Here is a 22,312-nt window from a genome sequence, read left to right as displayed (position 1 = left end):
CAGAAGCAGCAACAGGCTATTTTTGACGTAGCCTGAAATAACACACAAGAGCTCATGCAGCACAGGACAGTAGTTATCAGTGGGGCCTCTGATAACCAACAAGTCTCATTTCAACAGCATAACACAATACGAGGTTACCAGAGGTATTAAAAACACAATGAAACGAGAGGAAGTTAGCTAGAAAGCCGTAGCAGTAAAGGTAGGTCTGCATGAAACCTAACACAAAGTTGGAAAGTTGTCTAGATTTCCAAACAAACAAAAAAAAGAACAGGAAAGCAATAGCTATAACGATAATATTTAAAAGAGCAAGTCAAACAGGAGTCCTCCACAGTTTAGAAATACTTCCTTAGTGAAATCATCAAGAGCAAGCATATCAGAAACCTAGGAGTCAAGCACCTGGCTGATGAGTAGGAGAAGCAGGAGCTGGGACTGCTGGAATAGCCGGACAAGTTCTGCAGACATAACCGAAACAGCCAACACCGTGTTGGTCTTCAGCACCGAGAACACCGGGGAGAGGAGGGCTCCATCCCAAAATACCCTTTTCCAGGGGCAAGGATGAAGCTCTCCCATACCAACTCCACAAACAGACATGGGTACAAACCCCATCACTTAAAAAGAAGTCAGGTGGAATAGCAGGGCTTCTCACGTGCCTGAGCTGCTGACAAGAACATACCACCATGGATCAAAACCAGTTGCTGCATCAAAAAAAAGCAAAAGGTAGTACTTTAAAAGAAAAAAAAAAATCCTGGGTTAAGTTCAGAGTACTGAAGACAGGTGAAATCCACATTCCTTCCTCGGGAAGGGAAGGACATGGCACCTAGCGGTATCCACTGCCAGCAACACAGGGCCATAACGCAGGCTCTCACCGGGCTTTCTGCAACTCTCCGCATGAGACCGTGAGTTGCCAGAAAGAGCCCTGGAGATTTCATGCTTCCAGAGGACTTTTCCATGTCAAAAAAGAATCTTTCAGAGAATTTCATCCTCCTAGTAATCCCCCCCTCCAAACTGTTGTGCTACAGACTGAAAAATGCAGGTCCCTCAGAGGGCATGACTGCAGGCCAGAGCCTGTAGAACAAGAAACAGGCTAACCCTGGACTGCAGGCTGGGGAGGTCCATTCTCCTGGTCTCGTAGCAAAAGGCAAGAGTGTTCAACAAGAGAAGGTTAGACACTCAGCAGTGCTAGAAGATGTGCAACAACTTCTTCACTTTCTTGCAAGTTTCCAAACTCATACGAGTATGAAAAAGGAATTTTGAACTGTACCTCAGAAACTTCTCTGCTTTTTAGAGGAACTTACTAGAAGTATAGCAGGCAGTCAGGCCTCACCATGATTCCGCACTTTAAATGGGAAGTAAAACAGCAAAACGTATCCTCTAGATAACACTTTCACCCGTATTTGTGTAACTACTGTCAAAAGCCAAAGAATATTTTGGGCTTCAGAGCAGATTTTGCCTACGTTTAGTGGTGTGAGAAACCAGCTTCCACAGGTTGTATGAAACTCCAAAAGCAGAATTTGAGACCGCTCACAGAACAGAAGAACATTTGAAGTCACACATGCAACAGCACAAAAACCACTCGTAGCTTCTCCGACAGTGATTCTGGAGCATGTGCTCCACCCAACCCAATGCAAATCTGGCGAGAGTCAGAAAGCTCAATTTCAGCATGAATTATGATCGGAAAGAAATCCAAATTTGTTATGACACTCAGTTTCACTGCAGTCTGCTACACAGGTGCAGCAGGTTTTGAAAGAGTGGTCACATCTACTTTAAACAACCAAGGTACCTTCACAAGGCTGCACTGACTTTCGCTTTCTTGCAGGACTGGAGTCAAAGCAATGTGAGTAAGGAATGAAGTTTTCTACTGAACGCTTTGGCTAAGCAATCCAAGGTTTACCCATTTGCCTTCTGTTTTTCCTCCAAGTCTTCTGTAGTGACAGGCCAACAGAACCTAAAGCCTGAAAGATTCTGAAGAGAGAAAAGCTTTAAGTTTACAAAATATTAGCAAAAATTAAGTTTCTATAACGAAGTAACCAGGTATTTCAAATATCTTTAATTTTAAAATAACAGGCTCTGACAATGAGTGTTTAAATGGAAGGTGAGCCACGGGATGGCAAAGATGTCTTCATTTCTGTGTGATTTTTCTGCAGATGGCTGCGACAACAGCCCCAGCTCACAACCAGGAACATTCGCCCAAGAGTCTTTTCAAGATAATGCCTCCCACGCATCAAAGAGCAGGAGGAACACGTGGATAACAGCAGGTGGAAACGAGTCACTATCACGTGTACAAGGCCTGGCTTTAAGACAGCTGTCAAGTCACCACGTGACAGTACGGGCAATATTGCTGCACTGCAGACCAGCAGTGCTCCCGCACGCACCGCTAACCCACAGCACGCGTACTTCTCCACTCCCCTCTTCAAAAACACAGAGGCACCGAACAAGAAAGCCATGACAGCAGTGGGAGTAAGCCTGTATCCTTCAACAAAGCTTTGGATTTAATTGTATAAAAAAAATGAAAAACAATATCATGAAACTAATGAAAAGAGTTAAAATATCTGTTCATTTTAATTTTATTTTCAAAGAGCTTCAGTCACAAAAATGATTTACAAGTCTATTTACAATTCTATTGTACAGTTATTTATGTATGCCTCTTAACAGGGTACCATTCTAGAGCAGCAATACATATTTTAAATACAAAGATGTATCACTTCAGATTTAAAAATAAAAAGGAAGCTGAGCTTCTAGAGAGCGCTGTAACGATGAACCTTTTAATTTGTATTAGGCTTGACGAATTCATGACAAACTGAGTACTTTCTGTTTCACATAATTATTAAACAAGCTGCAGTTTGTTGAAAATAGCTTTAAAAACCTGAAGCTTTACTGTATAAAATCAACATATTCAATACTCTAAAAATTGTCAAAAAACCCACAGCTTTCCCTTAGACATACAAAAACCTAAGTTTACAATTCAGAATTTCATGGGAGAAATCCTACAGAACTTTATCGCTCTCATTTTGTGATGACCAACACAAGCATTAAAAATTTGCAGCATAAAAAGGACTCCACATCTGCTTAGTATTATACTGTATACATATAATATACAGTACAGGATTATTTACCCAATTTGGGATGGCTGTTCAGCACAACCTTCATGAAGAAAGAAAAAAATAAATAGAATTAAAAATCCAACAAGTTTGTAAAAGTGCAACAGTAAGAGTTTCCAATCTAAAGTTATGATGAATATGGACAGTCAGTTCTGTGGGTGTTTTAGCCGCTTCTACTCAAGCATTATTCGCAGCATTTTCTTTACAGTAGATTTAGTTCTATAGTACACGAAACTAGAGTTGCTGCTAATTAAATCTGAAGGGAAGAGAAAAAAAACGTTAAAAATAACCCTGAGGGATATACAATTTCATGATCTTGCAATTTATTTCTAAAAAGTAACATTTATTATTCAGCAATTGCTTTTCTGGGTAGATCAGTCCTTTAAGTATGTGCATAAATAATATTTAAAAATCAGTCATATTTACAAATCCTAATACATCAAAGTAAAATAGGTACAGATTAAAGTCTGCATACACAAATAATTTAATAATAAATCAAATTCCCCAACGTAAGGCCAAAATATACAGCAGGAAGAAAATGTCTACCAAGTATCTAGTGGAGATCACTAAATTGGTCTGTTCACCTGAATTTAGGCTTCCAGGATGAACATTAGAAGAGATTCTTTTCACTACAAACTGAATTTCATCTTATTTCAAAGCAGAAACTGAATACGCTAGTGCAGATCTAGTTTGCTGCATTTCTGAAAACCAGAAAAACTAAACTGCTCAAAATGAGAAAAATTATAGGTGGCCAAACTCAGCTCTCAGGCAGGAAGGCATAAATCCCAATAATTGCAGAAGATACAAAAGCTTATTTTGCGGCTGAACTTGCAACAACAAGAAGGATTCTCAGAAAAGCTGATTTATTATTCTTGACTAAGCGTCAGAAGCAAATAGGTCACAGTTCAAGCATGCAACCTCAAGAACATTCACTAACTCTGAACGCATACCTTGAGGAAACTAGCTCCCATTTGCAAAACATTCAAGTTTAATAGACTCATGACCCATTAGTCACTCAATCAAGGGGAGACACTTGATAACTTTGGCTTTAGTAAGAGTTCCCTAAAGTGTTCTCCGAAGGCAAGCCCAGCTAATAAGCTGTTTCCTCCTCACTTTCTACATAAGTCTAATAAACTAAAATAAGATTGAAACACTAGCTTCAGAAACCAAACAAGCCGAAAGAAATCAGCAGTTTAGAGAACATATTCAGCAAAAGCACGTAAAAGGGAAAGACAAATATTCTTTCACTTTTGATGGAGCAACCAAGCTAAAACAGTCAATGAAATGAAAAACAAAAGCTTATGCATTTAAGGATAAGTCACAGCTCCCAGGTCCAAGATGCATAGCTTCACAGCAACATTTTTCAACCAAAATATTGTTTTTCTTCAAATCTGAATACTACTTACGTAGCTAAGAATTATTCTTCATCAATTATTCCATGCTACAAAGATTTTGTAAAATCAACATTGACAGAAACAAGCCAAATGACTCAAGTTCATGATTAATAAATTTATCCAAGTCCACAATTGCAGACCCCTTAAAAGCTACTGATGTTGTTCAATGTTGACAACCCTAAGAAGCCAGGACAGTAAGACTTCTACATTGCTCTGTTGAATGAGTGTTAAGAAAACCACTTCCCCCTTCCTCTTGCTCCACCCCCCAAAACCAGACAAAATCAGGAAAAGAGTTGACAGCTGGACTGGAGGATAGTACACCATATGCACACTACTTATGAGGAACAAGTGCTAATAACTTAAACCCACAAAGTTCTAGGAAAAAGTCTTCCAAACCATTTATCACCACTTTTAAATTCTCCATGGGTACAGTATGTTCAACACTGCCAAGCCCACAACACAAGCAGTGGGGGACACTGCCCATACTGCCTTTCAGAACAGCACATGGGAATTAGGCCCGAGCTGAAAAACTCCCCTTATAAAAACAGTGCTGGAATGGAATAGTCTTCACAGGAATTTAAAACAAAAAAAAAAAAAAAAAAAAAAAAAAAAAACAAAAAAAAACCAAAAAAAACCCCAAACAACCACCTTTCAAATTCCATCATCAGAATACACACAATTCAAACTAATCCCAGCCAGCCAAGGAATCTGGGGCCCTTCCATGACTACTCTAATGAACCCTTCTCTAAAGGACCTCTCCAGAATCATGACTGCCTTGGATCCGACATCCCCTCCAAAGCCAGGAGGTGGCTGATCCAGTCAGTGGCATCTGGTCAGAACAGCCTGATCAAGAGTCAGTATTTTTATGATCTTCCAAAAGACACCAAAGAAGACTTTTCTGAAAGTTTAGCAAGTTAAAGATGGTTTGGAGATAAAAAAAGAAAAGCTTTAAGCTTTGCACATGAAGACGCCACCTGCCTCTACATCTTTGCAGACCTATTTTTCCAGTGGCCTTGTGTTTTGACACCGCCTAATAGCAAAATCACACATCACTACCCCAAGTGCTTAAGCAGCATTACTGGTGATGCAAGGTTTGTTGTGGGTTTTTTTTTTTAATACAATCCACATAAGCCTCATAGCTCTGCAGCAAGACAGATTTTAGCTCATCTATTTTCTCTCTCTCTCTTTTTTTTTTTTCATACAGCTACATACAGTGCTTAAGACACCGGCAGACTCTTTGAAATGCATATGTTCTTAACATGCACAAATCCCAAGCGTAGGCATGTGACAATATTCCTCCCCCCCCCCCCATTTCCCTTGGAGCAGTAATTCTGGCCTTACTACTTCAAGGTATATAGGAAAATTATCTTAGGATTTACATGGTCCACAAAGGGATAACCCAACCCTTCTGCTGGAAAAAGCAAGGTCTATGGAGAAATGCATAGCTAAATGTAATAAAATATGAGACAGAAGAAAGTGTTACGATTTTCCAGCCTTCCTTCTCCATAAACTTTTATAGAGTGTAGCCAAACGCCTCCTCCTCTGGAAGCCACCTAAGCCCTTCCTTGGGCTTAGCTAGAAAAAAAGCTACGAACCCACTTGAAAGCAATGTGCTTTCTTCTTAAGGACAGAGCATATTGCTTCTATAGCATTCCCATTTCCTGCTGTAGCAAACTAAAGAATTAAAAGTTAAAACCCAAACTTTACACCTGGAAACAGTCCTTATTAGTAGGGACAAAACTTAGTGCTGCACACATCAAAACTTTAGAACCATTCTGAGGCACAAAGCTTTTCAACAGTGAATACAAGAAAAAAAAAAGCATGACAAGGTTCTTATGTGCCTCTAGTACTACCACGAAACCATCACATCATAGGGTTTACATGAGCACATGCCCAGGTAAGCGGGTTAGAATAATGATTAAGATACTCTAGGCAAATAAAGTGAACCTGTTTTAACTGCCCTGCAGTTTAAACCTTCAAATATATCTCAATTTGGAATAATGAAATTTGAAAGAAGGTGAAAGGAAACACTACCATTTTTGTTCTGCCTAAGGTAACCTACATTTTTAAAATGTATAGCCATAAGATGTCTGGCTCTGAACTTTGTATTCAGAGAGACAAAACAGTTGGAAATATCTGCATTAGAATTTGACACTTACTATACTGCAATTTCAAATAAAGCCTTAAAATTACATTCTTCTGAATACTACTAGAGACACACGTCACCAAGATCCGCTGTTATGTTATAGTGATGTTTTGATATGAACCATTTCCTTGGGATGGTACTTTCGCTTCTGTTGTTGTCCTGGGTTTTGGCGGCCACTCTGGATCAACCAGCAGTTCCTGAGCTAGATGCATATACTTGGCTTTTGGTGTCTTCTCTCTGCAGCCAAACAGGGAAGAAAGGAAACAGACTCGGTAGCGATCCACAGCCTCCTGCAGAGAGGAACAGATTTGAAAACTGGATTACCATAAGAAAAAATTAACATAGCTAACAATACAGTAAATCGCTAGAAGAACAACTGCTATTTTAGTTTCTAATTCATTATGTCATTGTCACATTGGACCTCAAAAGTGTAGTACAGAAACTCCTCTGTTGTGTCCTCTCTTCTATATTATGGTATCAATGACATTTAACAAACATGAAGAAAAACCAAGCAGTCTGCATTATCGTAACATCTAAGGTCACCAACAGCTTTTATGCATATTTTATAATAGTTTCAATAAACAGAGGTACAACAGGCACCATTAAACGATGTTACTATTGAGGAAAAAAGCCTGGTCTAGAAAAAGCAGTCAAATTCCCAGAGCCCCCAAACACTTTTTAAGAAATGAATTGTTTAACTGAAGGCAGCCATCCAGCCACAAGTGGCAGAATTTAACTTGCTGATACTATCAAATCTAAGTCCTACAGGTATTAATAGTTATTTAAACAGAGACAAATTATTGAGCTTAAGTCATCCTTCCTATTTTTCCTCTCCCAGTCCTAACTGCATATAACTTGACTAGTTGGAGAAGAGAAACACCATTCCTCATTCTCAAGACTGGATCCCTCTCATGTCTCAGAGAGCACCTGTAGTTTGCAGGGCTGACGTTAATGAAGATATAGTCTATGGTTTTCTTTATGCTCTGAATTTCTATCAGTTGGTGAACTGAACCAAACATGAGCCTTAAGGAAAACTTCCATTCTTCAGTGAACACATAACAATTTTTTCTTGAACAGCGTCAACAGGACAAATGTAAATCTGAATTGAATACATAAAATTTAGTGCTGAGAAATAAACCATTCTAATTTTAACAAGAACAAATGTACAGCCAGCTAGAAGTAATAAGCCAAAAGGCTTAAAAAAGAAAAAGCTGGGTTGTTGGTTTGTTTGGGGTTTTTTTTTCTCCTTTTTATATGGAATTCACATAGGTTTCCTTCATGTATTAGTGACAGATGGACAGACCAGAACAACGTTCATGGTCACCTGAAAAGCAGAAACTAAATCCTTCAGTCTCCTAAACCACCTGAAGTAGTAATGACGTACTTTCGTTTGCCATTTTGTTTTGTTTCATTTGTACATGCTAACATATTACTGCTCTCACAAACCAATGTTCTAAAACACTAAACCAAATTATTTTAATAAAGAACTGAGTTAAACCCAGCATCAGCAATTCTCCTTCCAAGAAAATCCAGACGTTCCCACTCCTAGCATGCTAACTTGTGACAACACAAAACTTGCTAGATAAAGTGAGAAAAGAGTTAAAAGCAATCCTCTGGGTTTGCTTTTCAGTTCTTCTATAGAGAGTCAAATTCTTTTAAGTGTCAACAGGGAGAGAACTACAAAACCAGAAGCCTGTCCTTTTAATTCTCAAGTTACAGAAATCTAATTTAAACAGTCTTAAGCTTAAGATAAAGCAACAGACACTCATAGATCAAAAAAAAAGACAAAACTGTATTAATCTGCATGCACTCAAATGAGGACAGCAAAATACTAGTCTCCAACCTGAGGCGGCTGGGGTATGGTGAGGCGATATTCTCCTTGTCTGTCTCGATTGAACACAACCTTCCAAAGGATCATGTCAAGGAGGACATTCTGTGAGACATTGCAGTGAGCGGGAAGAATTAAAGAAACTAATTAAAGAAACTAATTTGTTGTTAGTGTGCATATTACAAATAAAACCTGAAATAGTGTGCTAGGCATAACTAATTCAGTGCCATGCAAAATGGATTTTACATTACTTCTCAGTACTTAAGGGATCAACACTCTCATTCTTAAAAGTGTTCACATGAAATTTAAGAATATGAACACATACTTTAAATCAATAACATCAATGACCCAAACTGCATCCATCAATACAAGTAAAAATACACATTCTTAATGTGTTTCAATACTCTAAAAACACCCGTGAAGCACCGCAGACATGAGTGCTTAACGCAGGTTCCCCTCAAACCATCTTGAGCATTACAGTGTACTTTATCCTGGAGCTAAGCTTTTTTCATAGCTTGTTTTAAACCAGTGACATTCCCAGAAAAGCCTCAGTGGGGTGGCAAAGCTGAGCCTGACGGAATTCTGCAGGAGCCGTTTCAGACTTTGGACGAGTGGGCAGCAATGGAGCAGTATGTTCAGCACATCTGGTTATTCTCATACAGCTCCGTGGGCGGGCTCGAGCGCCTTGAACAAGCACAGCACAGGTGTGAGCCCGTATCTTCCATGACCTTGAGCCTACACCTCTGACCTTTGGACAGATTCCATTTCTAACATCTGACTAACCTCTGCCTTTGAGAAAGGGGAGCTGACTAGCCAGACTTTTATAATAGATTTAATAATGCTTACGATTTTATAATATACCAGAATTTTATAGTGCTTTTATAAAGCATTTGCCAACAAATCTTCAGCTTGTTAGATGTTCATTTTTTAAGCCAGTCTAGTTTAAGTATGTCTATATCAGGCACTGGGGTAAGGAAGAACATCTGCTAGGATATGCCTTTGTTGTGCATTATTTTCTATCATCTGGCAGAAAGAACATGCGTGCTTTGTGAACCTAGTCTGGAACCCACATGGAAGGAGCAAAAGCTTTACACAGCACTTCAGAAATCATGTCTGGGACAACCACAGCCAGAAATCATTCCTGTTATGGAAGCAATTAAGAAACTACACGAGCATAGTGTGACACAAGTGTCAAGCTGGCAACTATGACAAAAGATAGAGACAATCCCTCGTGCATCTCATCATTCTGAGACACTTACAGAGGCAATTACCGAGGAATTAGTCTTGGCAGAACAAACTCTAGGTGATATACATACAGAGTACCTTGTTAAAATAAATAAGGAGATGCCACCAGCAGCTTTTCCTATACACTCAGAATGTGACCTGTGGTACCCAGTAACCGTAGTGAAAGGCACAGTGAGCAGAAGAACCAGCCGGGCACACAAGGACAGAAGGGCAATGAGCTATACTGGAAGCAAAGGGATGAAATAGCCTGCAATTTCTGCATGACACATTGGACCCAAAGAGTTGGCACCACGTGAAAAAGCTTCAGGGAACCTAGAGCAATACTGCTGGAGCTGGACAAACGCAGTTCAAAAGGTGGGACAAAAGGACGCTGAACTTACGGAAGGTGAAGCATGTATCACAAAACAGGGTTTGGGATCTGATGATCACTAGACAATGCTTCTGTTGGACACCTGCTGTACAGTGAGACAACTTGTCTCTCTGTCTAGACAAAGCATTCAACTAACAGTGAAAGTGGAAAAAAGAGGTTTTAAGTCAAAGCAGAACATCCCAAACAATTAATGTCAAGAAAAGTAAGTTCTATAGTTACTTCTGTTCCACCACTGAAGATCAGCAGGAATGTATGATTAAAAAGAATGTGACAAATCATCCTACCAGTTTTGGTAATGACTGTTCAGTGACTAAATTGTTGAAAGATGTCAATTCACATGTGCACAGGAAAAAGAGGGACATGGGGTTTGGAACACTGGGTGAAAGCAAATGCTCTACAGTAATTACATTGCTTAGGTTATGCTTACTAGAAACTCAGAAGTTTACAAATTGATGTGGCAACCAACAAGGCCCAGGAGCGGAACCTTACGAACATTTAAGCCAGAGGAGAACCACTTGTCCTTGAGAGACATGTGCTGATGCCTGGACTGACACACTGCACAGACTTTCCACTACAGCCCTTCTGCTTCCAGAATAGAAACATCCCCAGGCTGTACAGAAGTTAGAAAGATCATTTGCAGAACAAAGTAATTTTTCAGCAGAAGCTAAGTTTAATTTATTTCTCTCAGTAAAGTTTATCACTGGACTGAAAATTGTAACCACCGCCTACTTACACTCCATGTATCAACACAAAGCTCAACTCCAAGGAATAATCTTAGTGCCTTAAAAAAACCACAATTTCCCAGAGATGGTCATAAAGACATCAAAACTGACTAGGAAAAAGTAAACAGGAAAAAAATACTTCTGTCGAGGGGGTTTGTTTTAAACTTATCAGAAGACAAAAAAGCCACAGTTCTGCAGCTTCAGTCTAACTATTTTGTTTCAGTAGCAGAGACAGCAATATACATAAAATATAACTTTTAACAAGTAAACAACAAGGCAAAAAGAGACCTACTAGGAGTTAGTAGTACAAACAAACCCCAAAATAATTAAAAAGCATAAAGGAAAACTCCATCACAAGCATGGTTAGGGTAAATACAGGACAAAGTAAGAACGGCACAGGAGAGGATATACTCTCTTTAGGAGAGGATATAGTTGTTAACAACAAAACAAAGGTAAAAAAATTAAATATGTACTGCCATGTTTTGGAAAAGACAAGTTACTGCCTATCATGTGAAAACACTGAAAAACATGTTCCAACAGTGAGCATATAATGCAAATTCTATTTGGAACAACATTTTGAACACAAAGTCTTGATGTTTTTGACTAACGTATCCAAAAAACTTCGGTTCATTTTATTTCTACTAAGTCACGAATAAAAGGGAAAAGAACAGTCAACTGGAAAGAGTATTAATGCTGTAGTAATCTTCAAAGGCCAAAATGGTATGATCCAAGCAAAAATTATGCTGGTTACCTTGATAGCAATCCCTCCCACAGTAATGGAAATACTGACTAGAAGCTGCCAAAATGTTTTACAGTAAAAACAGATAATTGTAGTGTGCAACTGTTAGATAATGTTGAAAGGCTTTTTCATCTTGCTGAAAAAAAAGGTGACTAATGGCTGCAGCCAAAACCAAAATGTATTCAGGTTGGAAAAAAGGCATCTGCTTAACAGGGAGAAGAACTAACCACAGAAATAAATGACTGGCTCTGAATCCAGACTCCTCCTGGAAGATACATCAGTCAAATTCCAATTCTTGGAAACAACATAGGGGTACCTGGATGAAAGGTAGGGCACGCTTCTACCCACATGAACTTTGGAATTAGAGTAGCAGAGGTCAATATCCAGAGTGACTGACTTTGCACAAGCTCAGAGTAGCAAAAAGCAGACCTGCACAAACATCACTATTTCTGGACTTGGATCAGATTAGATGAACAAGTTATACAGACCTGCATTATTCTGAACAGTAAGTTATGTGTATGATCCACCTGAATGAAGATGGGGTCCCCTAAGGGTTTTATATAGCTCTTTACTATGTTATGTTAGCATAGCCAATAAACACGGAGACCATCGTGCTATGAAATAGCTGAAGGAATTTATAAGTCTTTCAACTTTTCCCTCTTTTTTAGTTAATAAAAAAAGTTTTAAAATTATGCTTCTTAACACAGAAAATCTTGACACCTTAAATCTAGCCTACAAGGGCATTTTTAGGAATACAAGCTTAACAAGAAAACAGTGGCCACTTACACTGGCATGCTGTGAAGAGAGACATTCTAAACAATAGCCAAATATGTACCCCGAAAAAAGCCCCACTTAACAGACAAGCATTTGTTCCATTCGAACTTCTTACCTCCGTCAGCACGGACACAATTGCATTGAGAATAACAATGATGAGAATTCTTAGGCGCCACTCATACGGCACACACACGAGCTGTAAGAAGAAGTTGCCAGACGTTAACAACACACATACGAAGTAAACACATATTCAACACAGGCTCAGAGTTATAAATTCTCCCTTCCCATCCAGAGATGCGAAGTTAAAGCTCTAAAGGGGTCAAGCTTGCCCAAGGGCAGACAACCAGGTATCCCAGGAAGTACAGACACCTGCGTATCTGCTGAATCTTACCTCAAAAAAAGCGTCAATAGATTCAACGGGATGCAACATGATGAAAAAGATGAAGACATAAAGAACTATCACAGATGTAACAAACAGAACTGTAAAAGAAGAAAAAACATTTTAATCAGACCATCCCACAATCAGAGTTTTAGACAGTATTTCCACGTATCACACCAAATAAGCTCTTTTCTCCTTGTAAACCCGTTCCAGACAGATTTTGGCAATATAAGTTGTGTTGACAGGTATAGATAGACAGCAGGCCAGACTCAACTTCTCACTGGCTCACTTGTGGATCCAAAATGTATATACACATATACTTCTATAAACAAAGCAACTATTAATGCAAATTTCTCCATACAGTTTAATACTTCCTTATTTCTATCTCTGATTATCAGAGGATAATGGTACTATATTCTCCTAGCAACACTATCACTGCTGAAGAGGCACAACAGAACTGTAACCAAGCCATGGATAAATAAGTGCCCAGTCACTTGGAACTGTATATAGTAAGAAAGGACTTACAGTTTTTGTAGCACGGTTGTCTAAAGGGCTTTCCTTTAGAAAAGACAATTGCCACTATGAGGTACTGAAAGCTGGATATAAAAAATAAAGTTGTGTTTTCATAATTTTGAATGTTATGTTCATCAAGAGTCTCATTCCCATGGTGTGCAGAGCTGATGTTTGAGGCATCCAATACATTGCATGCACTACAACATAAAAAAACATTTAACACTGAGTTAAGGAGAAGATGCAAACGAGGCCTACTACTTAACAAAAGTAATGACACTTAAATTGCTACAGTAGTTAAAAAAAGCTTATCCTTGAAAACCTATTACAGGTAGTAAGAAATAACTCAAAACTGCAGCGGGGAGGTAGCAATTTTTGTGAATTCTAGCTTCGAGTTCTTTTATGCTTCCAGCTGGCAAGTTCACTACATGAACTGTTTAGAAACTATCACTGTACCTACACTTTGAAGACAGGTAAGAAAATATTGCAGTCTAAAACAAAAAGATGGAAACACTCCTTCAGAAATATGAATTTGATTTACTGGAACTCTAACAGGACAACAAAACTTTGTAATATAGAAGAATTAAAATAGGTCTGAACAATTAATTTCAAATTTCAGTCTCAATTGTCCCAAAGTTGAGGAGTCTTCAGACTCTGCAGTCTGGCTCTGACTCAGTTTTGCATTTCAGCCATTTGGTAACTCCTGTGCATTAGTACACTTTTCACAAAAAAAATTCAGCAGACTATCAAGCTGCCATACAGAAACTTTGTAAATAAAGTCCACAAAGGAGGTCGAAGAACAGAACAATTATTGCCTACAGCTTTCCAATCATTACCGTATCCTGCATGGAGCCAATGAAACACTTACTCAGATTCTGTTGTCCAAGGTTCATACCAGGACTGCTGTTTGACCCAAAAAAACCCAAAGACTTGGAAAGCAAGGCAGACGATGATCTGAGACAAAACGGAACACAGAAGTGGACCTGAGATAAGACCTGATGGAGGCCTTCGCGCAACAAGCTCCTTCCAAGCAGGGTTCAGACTCACTGCAAAGAGAAAGAAGAATAAATTACACATTACATCATCATGGTTTTCAAGAATGGAATTAGAATGGCTTGCTTATGACATCACTTTAAAAATCAGTCCCAAACCGCAACTGTGAAATCGTCTCAAAAAGATTATACCGCACTAGAATAATGCCACAGTGCCTTCTACAGGCTGGCTACCCCAGCAGCCCAGGATAGCAGGGGACAATAACAGAAGACACGAGACTTAAGGAATTGGTGGTAGTGTCTGGCCAAATTCCCTTTGTCTGCCACAAGGAATTACAGCTCGTCTCCTCAGTTTTGGTCTGCCATTGCTTCAAAGAAGCAGTTTCTATTAAACTTGAAAGTGGAATTCTACTGTTAGCCAGTTAGCTAGGTTCATATGTGGAATCAAATATTCATGAGATTATAATAGTTTCTCAGTATAACATTTTGTGGACAGAAGTTCAACTAAAAATGCAAGAAATCAAAACATTTAAGGAAGATGATGTTGAAACAACTCCTCTTTTGATTCCAAAGCCAGTTTCCTCATGTCAGTACAGATTTATGACTTCCTGTACCATGAAGAGCTACTGATCTAAGATCATGCCCACAATCTGCTTTTTGTATGAGGACACTTCATGAACTTCAGATAAATCTAACTGTACACAGTGGTTTGGTTTTTTAATGCATATACTGTAGTAGTCGTAACAACTGTACATCACAGTGCTTACTCCAAACAGCGTGTAATTAGACATTAAAGAAAATCTGACCAAGCAAAAACTGCCTCATAGAAGTCAGTACTGGTAATTCAGCACAATACTTACTGGTGAAGACAACCACCAAAATGATTGCCAAATCAATGAAGAGAAACTGGAAGTCTCCCAAATTGCTCAGGATCTAGACAGAAATCAGAACTGAAACACTGGTAATTTCTTCACACCAAAAAACATCTTACAGTGACAGTTCTATGGCATTAATTCTTTAAATTTTACTCTATAAACAAGACAGTCTCTTGTCCAACTGGCTTCCTTTATCTGCAGGAGTCGAGTACTCTACAATTCACAGATCAATTCCTGAAGTATCAAGGTATGAAATAATTTCAGTTTCAAGATGCATAAGCTATTTCCAATCGAAAACTGTTTACGATCAAACTTACATTACTGCATCTTACAAGCCAATGAAATAATAGCTTAGGCCCACAGTCCTCTAAATACTATAACCTTACTATGTAGTCAGCCAGTTGTCAAAATTTCCACCTCAAAGGTCCTTTAATACTTTGCATGTTTAATTTACTAAGCATGCAAACGGAAATACAGGATTTCTACCACATGCCATATTGTGAATCCAATCATATTAACACGAAATACTCCAGCTTGGCGTTTTTTTCCCCTCCTAACTCAATATATGCAAGCTGCTCTCTTTCAATCCTTACAGTAATGCACTGCCCTTTAAACAAAGCTAGGCTATTTTAAAATGCTGACAGTTTTTAAATAATGGAAAATTGTATTTTTGTTCAATTTATATGCTTATTTGGACTTCCCACTGTAAAGACTTTCTATTCACAAGCATTAGTTATTGCTTTTTTCAAATAGGTACTATCATGTTTTTCACACAATTAATACAAAAAAACCAAAAAATACTAACAATACTTTAAGTCCAAAGATAATTTTTAGAATGCCAGCGTTGTGTACTTAAAGAGACATGCAACTATCTACATTTAATATCTTAACTACTTTCAAGTCTCTGAATTATGTTGACACTGTTTAAGCACTTACAGAATACTTACAGAATACAGCAGAATAACACTGATGTACTGGATAATGCTGTATAATGCCATGAACTTAAACACACAGAAGGAAGTTATTAAAGCAGCACGGCCTTCCCTGCCAAAACAAATGCAATCACGTAACTAGAAAGCTTTCTGTGCAAGCTGTTAAATTCTGCTTAGCCAAACGTTAGCTGCAATTAAACATATCAGCAAACCCTTTAAGGGACATTAGGCTGAACACACAGAGAGAAAAAGGGGTCAGAATGGTACAGTTTCAAGTATATCAAATTTGTGATCATGCCTTCTAAATGAGCCACCACCTCACTTCAGCATTCTTCGGACTTCATGTGGTTTTCCAACAGAGGTTTTAAAAGGCAGATTTGCTTGCAAAAACATCTGTGACGCACTAGTTAACTACACAGATTGAATAAACATGCAGTCAGCCACAGAGCTGCTGACTTCAGAATTGTTTCTGATTATACGTTACTTCATTAGTTCCACATGGACTTAATTAGATTCTTCTCTGCTTGACCTTTATCCAAAATTACCACCTAACTTCCAATTCTAGAAACAAAAATTTGTCAAACCTTATTTAGAAAATTTGTTGTCTACATTGTATGGTGCTGAGCAGTTATCCAAAGAATTTTACTGCTTGCAGTTACACAGAGCCTTCATGGAAACCACCACAGTCACCAAGACATCAGATCAAATACTAACATGTAGAAGCTCGCTCACACTCTAAAAAAATTAACTTTACATGGACAAAAAGGTTTATAACAAAATATTAAATCATGCCATGGCAAGCTTTTGCTCAGAGTATCTTCAGTAAAGAAACAGAACTACTAAAAATGTATGGCTTATTCTTTAACTCAAACTGGCCTCCTACAGCATCAAACACGTACTAACATAGGGTATGCAAACCGAGTTACACAGACGCCTTAAGTTCACAGTAAGTGGCACTACCTGATCAGCTTTGGCACGCAGGAGATACTTGGTGTCCTGGAAGTGAATGGTGATGCCACAGAAGCTTCAAGTTCAGACAAAGATATACCACCATGTGCCCTCTTCAGTGCCTGCCAGTTAACATTGAAATAGAAAACATTTTAAAACTTGCTTTCAGCTGTAAAAATTAATTGAACAGTTCTGTATGGAAAATAACAATATACTTACGCCACAGTCATTTGCTCCATCTCCACACATGCCCACATAGTAGCTATAAAAAACAAACAGCTGTCAGCACCCTGGGCCATTTCCTAATCATAGTCCATTTAGCTTGTTCTATTCAATTCTTCACATTACTTGACTTATTCAGGGTTTACATAATAATGAATGATCGTTAATACTGAAAGCAATTACTGCTCCCATTATACATATGAGGAAATAAACAGAAAAGTAACATGACTTAGCCAGGCCAACCAAACCAATAATGGTTATCAGCCCTCTATCATTCCAAGGCTTGCTTTAGGCAAAGAAACTCTTGCATTATTTTGTATAGCTGCAAAGCCTGATGTCAACAGACAGTATACCAACCTTATGTGAACAGAAGTCATCCCACTAGTACTTCTTTAATACACAACAGACATTTGATGGATTTGTTTATTAAGCCAAGCAACCAGATTTATAAAACATGTTAGTAAACTTAGATATTCACCATTTATAACTTCATGAAAAGTCTGAAACTTTCACAACTAGCCAGCAGATGGTACTACTCTCATTCCTGCTCAGCTAATAAAGCTGATTTACCAACTCAAGGAAATTATATTAGCCCAGCCTTTTTCATTTGGCAAAACAGCTAGCAGCATACATAATTTTTTCCTATCACACCGAACACTCTGACAACCCTCCCGCTTTCTATGCTTAAGGCAAATACTTACTCTACATTTTGTAAAGCTTCCACCAGCTGAGTCTTCTGATCGGGCGCCATGCGAGCAAACACAGTGCCATGTAACACAAGCTGGAAGACAGAAGACTTCTTAATGGTCACAGGGCAAAGTCTGTTCGCCATCAAAGGTGCACAGTCAAGTAAAATGCTCACCTTGGGTACCAGGTCCTGAAAATGCTCCAAAATGACGGCAAATGACTTTCCATTCATTGCAAAATGGTATCTGGTCATCTGGAGATCCTCAAGGCTTTCATGGACCAATTTAACTGGAATATCCTGTCAAAAGTAGTTTAATACTCTAGCTGTAATTTCAAGCTAACACTCAGAGGGGAATTCCTACAGATACCACGCCAGACGAGGTTTCCAAGAATGTTCCTTGAAAGAAAACCTCATAAAATGAAAATATTTATTTAGCAGTAAGAAAATGCGGCTTAATATTTTACCTACAAGCAGCTACAACAGCCTTAACAGATTGAAATGTGGGAAAAAGCCCTCTATCCTGCACACCTAAAATGTCAAATGTTGCCTTACAGTTGAAAAACTAGCTCCCCTGGCTGTTCTACTACTCTTCGGTATTTTAAGATCTGAAAGTTAACTACTACATCAGTTCTGATTTGACACTTAACAGCACATTTACTACTTAAAGGAATAAGATAAAAAGAAAGAAACTCAACACTAAAACCAACTGTTTACACTCTAAGGGCATAATATTACCTCTGAGTTTATGGCTGGTGATGAACTAGTGCATTTAGCGAGGGTATCTGCATAATGCCAGTTGATCCTGGCAGCCTGCCCATCCTTCGGAGGTAGTGCTTCAGCAATAATGACCTTATCCTGAGGTAGAATCATTCCACAGTCTCTGGCCACAGAGATAGCGGTTAACATGTTATCCCCTGTTAAACAATTACATTTACAAATGTTTCAGTTAGAAAAGGATCAATAGGATATATGGATACTCCACATAAGAGAAAAAGCTAACAAAGCCAGTTTTAAACTAGGAGGAGGACTGCCTAATGTACCAGTGACAATCTTCGGGCAAACCAAGCCTACAGTGAAAATTCCAGTGTCTAACTCGTTGAACCCCTCCCCTGCACTAGTATCACTAGAAACTTTGTATTCTGCTTTCAGCCATAAAGATCTCTTACTGACTAAGTCTTAGCATATATTTCAAATCCTGCAGAAAACATGTGGCCATTTAAAACACTGCTTTTTAAACACAGCCACAGAACACGCAAACACTGAGTTGTATTGCTAGCCTGTCAAAACATTATTCCAAAGTTGTAGTACCTGTGATTTAAAAAGTAAACACACATACTGCATGGAAAACCCTGAGCTCAGACCCCTAGCCCACTTACGGGAACATAAGAAGCCATTCTTAGAAAAAAATCCAATAGAAAGTGACTTATAATTCAAAATGGTAGGGATCCTCAGGAGGTCATCTAGCCCAACCTCTTGCTCAAATCAGAGTCAGTTGTAAGAGTAGACCAGGACCTTCACCTAGCTTGATTTGGAAGATGTCTAAGGTGTTTCATCCTTCAATGCAGTATAAAGTAACTTGTGCATGGATCTAGGCAGTGGAAGCTACAAAGCAGAATTAATCCCCATACTGGTTTCTGATCTCTGACTTACCAAAGCAACTTTCACCCAGAAAGAAACATTGGCGTCTCGATATTCTCACAATAGTTTCTAAACTTCCCTTTTACTATATATACAGTGTAATGTCAGCCTATTGACACTAAAATTTGACTTCATACACTATAATTAAATAAGACCAAAGAGAGACAGATTTTTATCAATAGAGTATGAACATTTACATGCCAACCTGTAACCATGACAGTGCGAATGTTGGCTTTATGCAAATCTTCAAGTACAGCAGGGGTTTCTTGCTTTAGTTTGTTTTGCATTACAATTAATCCCATAAAATCCATGTTGCTTTCAACAGCATCTCTGCAGAAAAGGAAGCAAGGAAAAAAAACATTAGAATAATTACAATTACTAGATGTAGCCTGAAGAGCCTGATTTTCTGTTTATTGAAGTAAACGGAAACATTTATTTTTAAGTATGAAAAGCAAAGAATTTTCTTTTTTAAAAGTGACCCAAGAGATATCATCATTCGCACTCGTTTATACTTAGGTCCCTTGTTTTACTTTAAAATCACATATGCACCGGAGGGCTTCCACTGCATGCCATTATCTTTGATAGACACAGATGATGTGTGTTTAAGTAACAAAGAAATCTGATCAGGTTTTCTGCCACGTTAGCATAAATTAAACACCGTAAAGAATTACTATTACAGTTAATTTCAAGCTTAAAGATGTTCCTCAGAACCCACGTTATTGTAGAAAAACTTCCTTATCTTAAACTTCTACATATTGTCCAGGGTACAAATAAAGAATGCACAGAACTACTAAGAAAGCTAAAGAAGAGTAGTAACTGATTAAAACAAAAATAAACATTTCATAATTAATTCAAAGCATGCAGCTTTTAAAGCCTGGTACTTACTCAAAAAAGTGAAGTCACTCTTACCTATTAATAGTCTGGACTTTGTGCCATGTAAGCTTAGACTCCAGTTTTCTGTGAGCAAGAGCAATAACTCGGAAGCCCTGCTTAGTGTATTCTTCCAGGACACACTCAAAGTCAACAGGAACTTTAAAAAGGTCAAGTTTAGAGTTATTAAAATTATTCATATTACAGCTGAACTACACAAGAAACAAAACCAGCTTGTTCCTTTACCTGTTTCCGGCTTACACAAGCTGGCAATCACTTCAGGGGCACCTTTCATGTAAGCATCCATTCTCTTCTCCCCTAGAACTCTTGTTATTACACACATACGTTGCAGAACTGAAGAAAATGGAAACTGGCGCACAATTCCAATTTCGTAACTGGTCTGTGTCATACAGGAAGGAAGGAAGGAAAAGAGTTACATCTACATATATTAAGAAAAAAGAGGTACATGCTTAATTGAAAAAGTATACTTACCGAAAGCTCAAACAATTCCTAAAAAAAGAAAAAATACATTTACTGTAAATATTTAAGCATTTTTCAGCTACAAACTATTTCAGCATAAATCAGTAAATTAATTTACACACTCTCAATATAAAGTCACACTGTATTTGCAATGGATTTCATAAAAGCTGAATATGAATATACTGCATCTGTTTAGTATCCTTTAAGTGAGACATAGCAGAACTTCGCAGTTTGATTTCTTGATTAGAATTTGCAAGACCTTCCACAGTCCAACCGGTGTCTGTTTAGCCTATGGAAATGGTTTATATACTACGGTATTTCAGAATGACACCACGAATATTAAGTATATTCCAAAAAATTAATGTACTAAGTTTCAAGAATGTTCACATGTCAGCTACTGCATGGTAATTATTGCTGTGCATGTACACTGAGTTCTGAACAAAAAAGATGATGTTTCTATCTACTGCAGAATAAGACTCATACAGTGGACCCAACTCGCTATACCCTCCCATCACCCTGCCTTGTGATAATCTGGATATACAGTCACACACTTAAATTACGTCTCCTGAAGTATTAAAAAATACTTCAAAATGAAGATAGAAGAAAATTTTACATTTGCCAAGTATATTTTATTTTTAACTTGGCACTTAACTAAAACATACATCTCTAAGGTACAATGGTGGCAAGAATTCCATACCACGCAGTGACATTAACAATTTTTTTAACTGAAACTGCAAGGTGAGCACTCCTAAGCACTTCATTAGCACAGTAAGAATTTGGTAATGATGGTAATATTAAAATGCGTAGGCTCAAAAAGTGTTACAGCACATTATAACCAGTCCTAAGGGTAGTAATGTTGGCAATCAGACTGCTCAACTTGAAAGTGGCGTATAATGAACCAGTACCTTCAGCAACAGTTTAAACATGTCTTCTCTGTCTTTGCCATCAAAAACTACACAGTTGTGATCCTGTTTGAATTGTATCAGCCAGAAACATAGTAAAATGTGGTATCAGTATACGGTAAAAATGTCTTTGCTTAATATGAAGGATTACTTTAACTCAAAGAATTGCTTTGAATTTTGATACCATTTCTTGATCTGTTGCTTGCTTGGATTCTGGGAAAAGTTGTTTTGAAGGTCGAACCACTGTTGGCATGATTTGATTATGTAGGGCTGTTTCCTCTTCAGTTGCTTCTTCTAAAATCTGTGTTAAAAATAATCAGCTAACTTATACATTCATTAACTTTGATTTTCTCTTAATGCAATTTTCAGAAAAAAAAACAGGCTTGGAAATCAGCCCAAGGTGCAACAATCTTTCTAAACAAGATTTCCTGTGAGAATTAAGTGTCTTACTTTAGCAGTTAAGAGCCACTTAGCTATTTTACATGTTTATTACATGCATTGAAACCTTGCCTCACACAACCTCAGAAAGCAGTAAGTTAGCTCTTCAGATTCTTTCAGTT

At 38.1% G+C, this 22,312-nt stretch overlaps 1 protein-coding gene across 5 annotated transcripts in view; it reads right to left on the bottom strand.

The window, feature by feature from the left end:
- Nucleotides 1–2,548: 2,548 nt before the first annotated feature.
- ATP13A3 (ATPase 13A3) overlaps nt 2,549–22,312 on the bottom strand; it is a 61,775-nt gene continuing 42,011 nt past the window's right edge. For 4 of the 5 annotated variants that reach the window (XM_075418065.1, XM_075418066.1, XM_075418064.1 and 1 more), the window contains 18 exons: nt 21,937–22,053; nt 20,863–20,880; nt 20,617–20,770; nt 20,410–20,530; nt 19,706–19,830; nt 18,598–18,776; nt 18,037–18,159; nt 17,876–17,955; nt 17,172–17,214; nt 16,965–17,074; nt 16,020–16,116; nt 15,058–15,130; nt 14,074–14,251; nt 13,221–13,405; nt 12,708–12,796; nt 12,432–12,512; nt 8,482–8,571; nt 2,549–6,928 (listed from right to left, as the gene is read on the bottom strand). In XM_075418065.1, the coding sequence (XP_075274180.1) occupies nt 6,731–6,928; nt 8,482–8,571; nt 12,432–12,512; nt 12,708–12,796; nt 13,221–13,405; nt 14,074–14,251; nt 15,058–15,130; nt 16,020–16,116; nt 16,965–17,074; nt 17,172–17,214; nt 17,876–17,955; nt 18,037–18,159; nt 18,598–18,776; nt 19,706–19,830; nt 20,410–20,530; nt 20,617–20,770; nt 20,863–20,880; nt 21,937–22,053 (2,061 nt within the window). In that variant the 3' untranslated portion in view covers nt 2,549–6,730. The remainder of the gene's footprint in view (nt 6,929–8,481; nt 8,572–12,431; nt 12,513–12,707; nt 12,797–13,220; nt 13,406–14,073; nt 14,252–15,057; nt 15,131–16,019; nt 16,117–16,964; nt 17,075–17,171; nt 17,215–17,875; nt 17,956–18,036; nt 18,160–18,597; nt 18,777–19,705; nt 19,831–20,409; nt 20,531–20,616; nt 20,771–20,862; nt 20,881–21,936; nt 22,054–22,312) is intronic. The other variant, XM_075418068.1, reaches the window with a different exon arrangement.

The sequence above is a fragment of the Opisthocomus hoazin genome, chromosome 4, assembly GCF_030867145.1.
Source record: "Opisthocomus hoazin isolate bOpiHoa1 chromosome 4, bOpiHoa1.hap1, whole genome shotgun sequence".
Classification (NCBI taxonomy): Eukaryota; Metazoa; Chordata; class Aves; order Opisthocomiformes; family Opisthocomidae; genus Opisthocomus; species Opisthocomus hoazin.
This window is presented reverse-complemented; position numbering and strand designations above follow the sequence as displayed.